Here is a 10,000-nt window from a genome sequence, read left to right on the forward strand (position 1 = left end):
AGAGAGAGAGGAGAACGAGAGGGAGAGAAGCTCCTCTTGATGAAAGATTCAGTAGACAGACTCAGGTGAGGGGGAGGACCTGCTGAGGTGGAACACTTTTCTCTCCAAAAGAGGAGGGCACAGTGGGCTGCTACAGCACCACACTGTGCAATGCAACAGCACTCACAGACTGATTTATGATCATATTCACTGATGTGTTTTGATATCTGCGCAAAGAGCAGAAAATGGCACTTTACAGATAGAGCAAGTAGAATTTCCCTTCATAATTTCAGACTGCGGGATTCAAACTAGTTGGGCATGCTGAAAAAAGAAAATATATTGGGTTAGGGCTTATTCAATTTACGGCCGGTGGCTGGAATGTCCTTGTAAATTTCATTTGACAAATTATGCAGGAAATTCTGCCGAAGAATACATAAATATGTATGCATTTCCATATTTTAAATGAACATTGCTGGGTATTCAATATTTTCTTTGAAATGAACAGAGAGAGACGAAGAGAGAGGCGGTGTAAATGTATGCATGCATTTTTAAGATTCATCATGTAACCTGTCATCTGAAGATGATGAGGTCCTGGTGACCATGTCTTGCATGGCCATTAGAGGGGGAGACGTGTGTGTGTGTGTGTGTGTGTGTGTGCATGTGGGTGCACGTGTACCTCCTGCTCTCTGTTGTCTTTCACATGAGCAGCAGAGTGAGTCCAACATCTCTATGAAAAACAACATGCCTTTATACACAGGGGACACCTGGGCATGTGCGTGTTGGTGTGAGTATATTGTGTGTGTTGTTTATAGCTCCAGGGTGTTTTCTTGGAGAGGACCACATAGAGAGTTAACGCCTGAGTCCTTGAAGCTCACCATAAGTATTGAGAGTCAGGGTTTCGATAGCACACTGTGCTCTGGAAGTTACAGTCAACTTCTGGCTAAGGAATGTTTTTATTATTCTGCACTGCATGCTGTCGTTAGACAAGCCCGGTAGGCCAGTGCCTGGTTGCATAAACTAATAATAGTTTCAAACTTAAGTTTGTCCCTTATGCAAGATATTTCCCTCAGCTAAGGATTCATTTAGGAGTGTTGCATAAAGCCTCTTAGGTTTGTCAGGCCTCTGAGCCTTAGTGTTTGGACGAAAGCTTTTACGGTCATTACTGTCATGAAACAGCACATGTGCATTTCAATCACTATGGTTGCGCTTCACTTACATCATCAACCTTTAATGTTAGTTGACACCATTATTGTCAGCCTTAGCTGGCCTCTCCAACATGGACAACAAAGAAAAGACAAAAAGAAAACAAAAGCCGGACTAGGCAGAATATATAAGCCAAAGTAAATTTAACCTTGTTGTAACAAAAAAGATATGGCAAGATGTAACCGACATAATTAATGCGAGAAATCTTGTTTTAACGAACCATAAATCAATATGAAGTAATATAAGAATATTACTCTGACAGGAAGAAAGGAGACCACAAAACATGGACAGCAGATGACAAAAACGACTTAGTTCAAATAAAAAAATATAGTTTATTATTAAAATATGAGACAGAGTTATGTTAGTATTATGAAGTTGCCAGTACTAATGATAAAATTGCAATGCTGACATTAACTAGAACAGCTGTTAATGCTGGCGTTGCAGTGTCGAACCTGAAAGAGAGTAAATACAGCCATAGTTTTATGTTCTACAAATGATTTTACCTTGAAGACACTGATATAGGTCCCATAAAATGTTCTGAGTAAAGTGGTTACTAAGAAACTAGCAACGCATAGGGAATACTTAAGTACCAAACGGTAAACACAATGGGTTTCCTAAGGAAAACCTTACAGGCTTTAACTTTAACTTTAACATCTATTTTCTAAGGCAACCTTAGATGAAAATATAAGGGCACCCAGCCTAAGTGGCTTTATGCAACCAGGGACTGGCATATTCTGGATATATTCTAGTGGTCTAACACTGTGTGTGTGTGTGTGTGTGTGTGTGTGTGTCCACCCAGCCAAACAATATCCAGTTTTATTATGACCCCAGCTTTGTGATAGTATTTTCACTATAGTCCGCCTCATTAATTTAGAGGAGGATGATGTTTATTGCTGGTTTATGGTTTAGCTTATTGTTCTGTTTTGAAAATGGACAGTTTAATACACAAAACTTTGTGTAACAGTGACAATATATATTCTGGTTGTCCAGTTTTGTGTACAATGGGGAATAAAGCTTTAACGTAGCTGTAATAAATGTTACAAGATGGTCATAATGCGGAGGGAAATTACCTGAAATGACAAAGATATGTCTCTATGTATGACAACTAATAACAAAATATCACCACACTATAAATGCTGTCAAAGTCTTGTTTTTGTATGTCTGTAAATGTGTGCGAAAAGGCAAGGTGGGGAAGGGGGGTGGGCTTACCTGCAGCAGCCAATAGCATCTACGATGGAAGGTGGGGATGATGGAGGAGTGGACGTAGCAGCCATACAGACACTAGAGAGAGGAGAGGAGAGGAGAGGAGAGGAGAGGAGAGGAGAGGAGAGGAGAGGAGAGGAGAGGAGATAGTAGAGGTAAACGAGAAAGGAAAAAGGGAGGAGGCAAGACAAAAAAGTGAAAAAGGAGGAGAGGAGGAGAGGACAGTAAATGAGAGAACAGGAGAGGAGAACTTAGGTTATACCCACTTAGGCTGTATTGATTGCGGTGCTAAAACTAAATTGCAAACATGCTGTATGCGTTTTTTCCTAATGTCTTTTCTAAAATACCATAAATCTGATGTTGACAATTACAGCACAAGAGATTGTGAAATTTACTGCCTCAGCAAAGACTAGACACAACCCGCTTAGAATTCACAAAAAGTCACATTGTCGTCAGCTCACAGACACCGCAAGAGAGATCAGTAACAGTGAAGGGGACAAAGAAGAGCAGGAGGAAGCGAGGAAAGCACAAAGTGTCAAGGTGGACAAGATGAAGAGGAAGTTCTGTATGGACTCCATCCAGCAGAAGATGCTTACATACATACAAAATAGTGTATAAGTCTGAGTGTGTGTGTGTGTGTGTGTGTGTGTGTGTGTCTGTGTGTGTGTGAAGATAGACCAAATGTTTGATTTCAGAGGGTTGATTAAGAGATTTGAAGTACTTCAGAGTGCCTATAATATTTGTGTTTGATTCAGTATGAAATGTTTCTAAATTATGGATTTTTTGACACTTTAGGAAGAAAAGAAGAAGAAAAAAATAAAAATAATTCGGATTTAAAGTCCTCCTCCTGGCAAGTTTTTAAGAATATAAAAACACTTTGCTATTATAATTATTTTGTTTAAATTGGTTTTCCCAACAAGCCAACAAGCACATCTGCTCTTCCTCTCTCACTGATCATTTCTGGATGTTGCCTAATGCCCCTTTCATTACATTACATTACATGTCATTTAGCAGACACTTTTGTCCAAAGCGACTTACAATAAGTTCACCACCGCTCCTCGCACTAGGTTGACCGATGAAAGAGCAGTACGAACTGGAAGTTGGAAGTTGTTTTGGCATCCAGTTTATTTTCTTTGTGAGGAGAAGTATCAGAGATTCAGCCTCAAGAATGAGATAAGGAGTCTGTTGTGCACCAAAATCTGTGACTAGCAGATATTAAGTGTAGTTAGCATCTTTTTTTAAAAAGATTTCTGTTGTTTGTCAGCTTGTAACTGGCAGTGGCTTATTAGTGGTTATGAAACTTACAATAATATCTACTACAATGTCACAGTGTGTTTTTGCTCTATGTACTGACAAGCTCGCTGTGCGCTGGAGGTTTCAGGTTTCTTTTCTAGCTTTTGATTGGCTTTTGAAGTTTAGACATACCAACTCCAACTTGCCCGGCATACGCTTGAATCTCAGATTTTAGGGAAGTACACAGACATCTCCCCCTTCAGTAGAGGAATTAAATGTGACAAACTTTGCACAGATACAAGTCAGTATAGTCAAGAAAAAACCTTTTCGAGTAAAGGGGGACTTTAAATAAGTAAAAATCTGATCGAAGAATACGTTTTAAAAAAACACGAAGCCTGATCAAGTATTTAAAACCAGATAACACTTTCTTGTCTTATCAGTGCTCAAAAAGTACCCGGCCCTAATGAAGTGTGTGTTTGTGGTGTTCAACAGAGGACGAATGGATATGTTGACATAAAACCTTCCATCAAGGTCATAACTGGCACTTTTTCACATGCATTAAAATCAAGGGTCACACACAAATTGTTTGCGTTTAAAAACAAAATTGCACACACAAACACAAATGCTCAGCATTCAGGCTGTATGTAATCAACACTTACAAGTTGTCCTGTTTTCTGTCTCATGCACACTTATATATTTTCTCGCCATTTTGCCTCTTCTCAGAAGTAGCCCGCCCTCTATCTAAAGTGTGTTTTGCCAAAGGCAGAGTGCATTTCCATATATTTCCATTCGATATGAGGAGGCTCTCCATCCAGGGTTATGTTTTTCTCTCCTGCTTCCTGCCTCTCCCCATCCTCCTTCATTCCCTCTGCTCATCTCGCTGCTCTGCTCATTCCCTCATTCCCGTCCCCCTGCTCTACACACTGCTTGCTTGTGCTTGCTTTGGGGGGGGTTCTGGGAAGACGTGACACAAACAATTACTGAGCAACTACCAGGGAGAGAAACACTTTGTATATGTGTGTATGTGAGCATGTGTATTCATGCACGATTGCAGAAAATTGCATGTGAGATGAATGTCAATGTGAGTGTGGGGTCGTGAATAATAGAGGTGCAGATGGGAATACTTGATCTCAATTATTCCCTTTACCTCTGTGTCTCTTTCGCCTGTCTCTTGCTCACCCTTAATGCAAAACTATTGAGCCTTCTGCAAACATCCATGTGCCTCCTTGCGGTCTCTCCTTCGCTCTCCCTTCTACCTCATTCTTTCTGTTTCTGACACATGCATGCTCACTCCTCTCACCTCTTGGTATATTCCTGCTGAATAATCAATTTTTGAGCTGGCTGATGTGACTCACACACACACACACACACGCGCGTGCGCACACACGCACGCGCACGCACACGCACGCACACACACACACACACACACACACACTCGCGCACAGACGCTGCCTTGAGACTGGATCGATACCCCTCTCTGTTCTGCTGAAGGAGGCATTGACATCATTCTTGGCCTCAGGCCAAACACACTCTTATCCTTCAGAAAGAGAGAGAGAGAGAGGGAGAAAGAGAGAGGAAGGGAGACAGGGGCACGAGCAGGGAGGGAGGTAAAGCAAGAGGGGCACCACTCGCTCTCAGGTAACACGCTGGCCTGCAGCCTCAGCATGTGTGTTTGTGTGTACATTTGTGTTACGCACATGTGTCTCCTCGGAGGAAGGAGAGTAAGTTAGTGAGGAAGATTGGCAGTGAAACGAAACTCAGCGCCAAACAAGATGATCGACTTGTTTTTCCATTGTAGCCTCTCACCTCTACTCCCTGGACTTTAAGCTTCATATGATCCTCTCGGGTGGTCTTCCCGTCTTTCCTTTTTTTCCAGCAGTAGCCATCTTTCCTGTACTTTACCTTCTTACGGTTGTAGAGGATCATAGAGCCATTTTGAGGCCTGATGAAAGAAAGAAGAAACAGTTAATTGTACAGAGTACTGAAACTGACCAGTCATTTCAAACTGAAAAACTTAAGAAATCATGGGAAAATGGTGCATCTTAAAAGATGCAAGGAAGCTTGAATTGTAAGAATGATATGGTTAAAGAACAATGGCATAGCTATAGTGGATATATATCCAGACAGAGCAACCTAACCTTGACAAAAAATCAGATAATTTAATGAGCCTGTCCTCCCTCAAAAATGACCCCATGTGTCATTTATACAGCTGTTTAAAATGCCCTGTGCCCTATGCAACGTTTAAATTCAATAAAACTCAATAAAGTTAAATTAAATTTAAAATAAAATCTCCCGCATTGCTGATTCACTGAAACAAGCAAAAACTTGTTTTACAAGGTGATGTTGATGTTATTCTCCCACAGTCAAGTTAGCTGGTCCCATTTCGCCCCTCCCGTCTCATACATGGACTCACACTCCTGTGTTAATATTTTAGTAGGGTGATTTATCAGCACTACAGGAACATTGGCCTCTAAGCTCCCATTCTATATACACCTGGTGGGATGAACATGCACACACACAAACACAAACACACAGACACACAACAGGAGCCGTACATGTAGAGAGACAGAGATACTATAGTGATATCAGAGATGGCAGGACCTACTGCCGTGTGTTCTTTGAGCTCAATGTCAAACCTGCTGCTCAGCAATCAATCATTACACTTCTAAAACGTTAAGGACAGGTGTGTGTGCGTGCGTTTCTGTGTGTGTGTAGGTGGAGGAAAAATGCTTCTTTGCCTTATCTCATGACAACAGAAAGAGAACAGGCACGTTAACAATCAATAAACTAACACATACTCACAGGGGCTCTCTCTCCCTCACACGAACAGTCATGAGCACGCACACACACACACACACACACACACACACACACACACACACACACACACACACACACACACACACACACACACCTCTTCTTCTCCATCAACCTCCAGTCTTTATCCCTTTTATCATAGTATGTCTTCATTTTCTCTTTACAGCTTCTTTGGTCCATTCTCCACTCCTTTCCACTTATTCACATCTTCTCATCTTGTCTTTGTGTTGTACTATCATAACCTCTGTTTCTTTTGTCTCTCCTCTCCTCTCCTCTCCTCTCCTCTCCTCTCCTCTCCTCTCTGCTAGAATTTGATGTAGACACATCTATATGGACTGAGATGATTGCAATTTACTCAGAACACTGTGTGTAGTGAAATTGAATTTACTTTGAGCTGATTTTCTTTGACACCTTAAATCTGTTCTGTTTTGGGGTGAGCCTGCCAGTTTCTTAGCGGAGTGGAGACCCCCACCCTCCGATCAAAGCCGAGTTTAGTCTCTGTCTCGAGCAGTGTGAGTCATCTCAGAGCTGCTGATTCTAATTATGTTATGGAGAAGATGGATGAGATCAGATGTGTGCCTGTGTGTGTGTGTGTGTGTGTGTGTGTGTGTGTGGGTGGGAAATTTGTGCGCGCTCACTTGTATGTGTATGTGTGTGCGTGTGTGTGTGGACGATACCCGTGTTCCTCGCAAACCCTCCGATTCAAGCAGACATAAATGCTATTGATTGTAACTGGGCTGTGATGTGTGGGATATAAAAAGCTTTTCCACCGTTCCACAGTGTAGCAGAGCGAAAACAGAGAAGGCAAGGGGAGGAGAGTAGGGGGGAAAAAGACGGCAAGATAAAGAGACGGAGTGGGCGAGTGAGTCCGGTAAAGGGAGGAGAGAAGGAGGAGTAGATGAGAAAAGTGAGAGGAGAGGGAGAGAGGAGGTGAGAGTCATTACTTTGAACTGATGAGGTATTTCAGTGAAGGGGAGAAATGAAGGTCATTGATTGTTATCTTAATATTGCCCCCCACCCACCCCACCCACAAGCATGCAAACGCATACGCACATTATGCATAAAACACGCATACACACACAGCCACACATAAATGTCACTGGCTCCGTTTGCTGAGCTCCTTTCCATCTGATGGGATTAGGTGTAATCTGTTCTAATCGTGCCTCGTGTCATGTGTAAATGGGATTATATCTAACTGCTGCTCAATAACACCAATATGACTGCTGCTGCTGCTGGGAGGCTGAGGCTATACGGCAGCACAACCAATCAATGAGAAATCCATCCACAACATAAACTGTGCTGCTGGCCTCAGGCTGCTCCTGAGAAGAGTCCTTCAGCTTTCACAATGGGAGCGCGGAGGCATCACCTGAGGCTTTCAGCAGTGTCAGTAATCAGAAATAGGGCCATGAGGTGACCTCTTCACTTACTTTACTTTCTCTCTCTCGCTCATTCTCTTCTTTTATGTCTTTCTTTCTTTTGTCTTTTTTTTTAACACTACTACACACCACTACAACTGTATTAACTAAAGTAAATGTCAATACGGTGCTTTATCAATAATTCAATTTGGCCTTTTTCTTCAGTCTTTTTTTCTCTCCTTCCCTCCTTCATATCATGATTGTCATTGTTGGAATTTAACCAAGTACATTTACTCCAAGTACAAGTACTTGAGTACAATTTTAACATACTTGTACTTAACTTGAGTAATTCCTTTTTCATGCTACTTTATACTTCTACTCTACTACATTTTTTTAGAAGCAATATTGTACTTACATCACTATATTTATTTGACACTTTGTTATTTTTTTTAACTTTTAAAACAGCATGATAGGCTTATATTATGTAATGCAGCACTATATATTGTACCCAGTAGTGTACAAAGTATCTAAAATGGATCAACACTGACACAATGTAACATAAAAAAACACAATAATATACAACCATTCCAAAAAAAGTTGGAACGTGGTGCAAAACATGAATAAAAAGCAAATGCATCAAATTTTAAAAAAGTGTATATATTTACAAAAAAAAAACCACACAAAAAAATCCAGCTTGAGTATGAGGTGTCTTTTCTTTTTACTGTATTGAATATCAATCGAAGTTAGGTCACAAAACATTTGAAAGTCATTGCATTCTGTCTCTATGTAATTTTTCACAGCGTCCCAACTTTTATTAGAATCAGGAGGCTTTTAATACAGTACAAAGAAAAGATATTTAATGTTTAAACTGGCACATTTTTGTTTTTTGTAAAAATATGTATTCTGAGTTGATGCATTTTGTTTTTATTCACATTTTTCACAGCATTCAAGGTTTTTTGGAATTGGGGTTGAAATATTATACTAATCCTATTATACTATGACACTGTTGAAGGAGCCGTCCTGGAGAGTAAGTACGTTTATTTTTTATATTTCATCAATCAATAAATCAGACTTTATTTGTATAGCACTTTTCATACAAGAGAAATGTAACACAAAGTGCTTCACATAACAAGGAGAAAATAATAATAATAATAATGATAATAATAATAATAAAACATAGAAACAAGCAAACACCCTCCACCCTAAGTACACTTTGCTGATATTAATTCTGTACTTTTGCTTGAGCAACAATTTTATTGCAGGACTTTACTTGTAATGGAGTATTTTTAGAAGATGGTATTTCTACTGTTACTTAAGTAGCAGATCTGAGTACTTATTCCACCACTGCTGATTATAACCTCTCCCTATTCTAGGAAAAGAGCTACCTAAGGTTCATCTGGATCGATGAATATTCAATTCTGGCATGTGATTCCCTGTTCACATCCCATCTTATATATACATACCCCCCCTCACCCTCCGATGTCTGAATTATACATCACTTATCCTAATACATTTACATTCATTAATACTCCATTTCCAGCTGACTAGGTGCTTTACAGTCCAGCCATGTTCCAGCACGTTCTCTACATGTAGAGTAGGCCATCAGCAGGACCCTTTGGAGACAGCCGACGTACATCACTAATGTTTTAATCAAACACAGGCACTCAGTCATTGGGATTAAACCAACGTGAGTCACTGGCTGATTGAGCGATACTGTGTTTGTACGTGTGGGTGTGTGTGTGTGTGTGTGTGTGTGTGTGTGTGGAAGCCACTGTCTATGCTCTCCTCACCTGGTTTTTGGCGATGTCGTCAGCCACTCATCATGTTTCTCAAAAGTGATGAGATATGCAGCAATCTCCTAGAGAGACAAAGACAAGACAGAAAGGTTATATTGGTGTATGTGGGTGTGTGTGTGCGCGCATGAGTGTGTGTCACAGGGAGATAAAACATAACAGGTATTTCCAGATGACCTGCCGATGCCCACAGAGAGTGTGTCACTATCTGATTGCCACGGTGAGGTCTGGGCGCCTGATTGGTCACAGAGCAGCCAGTCAGGAGACAGATATAGAGGACGAACCCTCAGGGCCAACAACCAATCACGCTCACCGACACACCGATGTCTCCCTCCACTGGGGAGGAAAAGCTATCTCCTAAATACACACACACATGCCACATAAACACACACACACACACACACACTGGGGGTGCAG

The 10,000-nt window shown here is 41.0% G+C and overlaps 1 protein-coding gene across 1 annotated transcript in view; it reads right to left on the minus strand.

Annotated features, from left to right (window-relative positions):
* Nucleotides 1-10,000, minus strand: part of LOC131968233 (calmodulin-binding transcription activator 1-like) — a 60,369-nt gene that overhangs the window by 22,845 nt on the left and 27,524 nt on the right. Inside the window, exons 4-6 of the mRNA XM_059329025.1 lie at nucleotides 9,581-9,648; nucleotides 5,425-5,560; nucleotides 2,392-2,463 (exon numbers count right to left, since the gene is read on the minus strand). Of these exons, the coding sequence (XP_059185008.1) occupies nucleotides 2,392-2,463; nucleotides 5,425-5,560; nucleotides 9,581-9,648 (276 nt within the window). The remainder of the gene's footprint in view (nucleotides 1-2,391; nucleotides 2,464-5,424; nucleotides 5,561-9,580; nucleotides 9,649-10,000) is intronic.

Source organism: Centropristis striata, chromosome 3, assembly GCF_030273125.1.
Source record: "Centropristis striata isolate RG_2023a ecotype Rhode Island chromosome 3, C.striata_1.0, whole genome shotgun sequence".
Classification (NCBI taxonomy): domain Eukaryota; kingdom Metazoa; phylum Chordata; class Actinopteri; order Perciformes; family Serranidae; genus Centropristis; species Centropristis striata.